Source organism: Sinocyclocheilus grahami, unplaced genomic scaffold (assembly GCF_001515645.1).
Source record: "Sinocyclocheilus grahami isolate Dianchi unplaced genomic scaffold, SAMN03320097.WGS_v1.1 scaffold599.1, whole genome shotgun sequence".
Lineage (NCBI taxonomy): Eukaryota > Metazoa > Chordata > Actinopteri > Cypriniformes > Cyprinidae > Sinocyclocheilus > Sinocyclocheilus grahami.
This window is the reverse complement of record NW_015505778.1, coordinates 622,151-622,792: the sequence shown is the minus strand read 5'-3', so window position 1 is coordinate 622,792 and position 642 is coordinate 622,151. Positions and strand designations below refer to the sequence as shown.

At 46.9% G+C, this 642-nt stretch overlaps 1 protein-coding gene across 1 annotated transcript in view; it reads left to right on the top strand.

Annotated features, from left to right (window-relative positions):
* Window positions 1–642, top strand: part of plce1 (phospholipase C, epsilon 1) — a 98,801-nt gene that overhangs the window by 92,773 nt on the left and 5,386 nt on the right. Inside the window, exon 26 of the mRNA XM_016240709.1 lies at window positions 187–480. Coding sequence (XP_016096195.1) covers window positions 187–480 — 294 coding nt within the window. The remainder of the gene's footprint in view (window positions 1–186; window positions 481–642) is intronic.

Below are 642 nucleotides of genomic sequence, written 5' to 3'. Positions count from 1 at the left end.
TGCTCTGATTCTGCTTTTGTCTCTTTGCCAAATCGTTGATGTGACTCAGCCTCACATAAGATATTTATTTAACTATCTCATAGTGCTTAGTTTCACTTTTAAACAGTTTCTGTGAAAGAAATTGTAGGTCCTTTCGAGTTGCAATAGCAACTTAATATCAAATCAGTGTTTTTGGTTCTTCTGCAGCCAGTCTGGAGGGCATTCGGATGAACTGGGAGGAACAAACATCGTTGACACTGAGCCAGAGCACCTCTCTCAGCTCCATCATCCGCACACCCAGATGCTACCATATCTCCTCTGTCAACGAGAACGCTGCAAAGCGTCTGTGTCGCCGCTACTCCCAGAAGCTCATCCAGCACACCAGCTGCCAGCTGCTCCGCACGTACCCTGCAGCCACACGCATCGACTCCGCCAACCCCAATCCTCTCATCTTCTGGCTGCACGGAATCCAGCTGGTTGCCCTCAACTATCAGACTGATGGTAAAGAGTGAGATCTGCTGCTCAGCCGAGATTCATCAGGACAGTAATTCAATCAGTGTAAATGATAGTGATAGACTGATGTATTGACCACGCTGATAGATCAGTTGGGCCATTTTTATAGTGTTTTCCTGAAGTTGTCGTATTAGTATTAGTGGGGGGGGG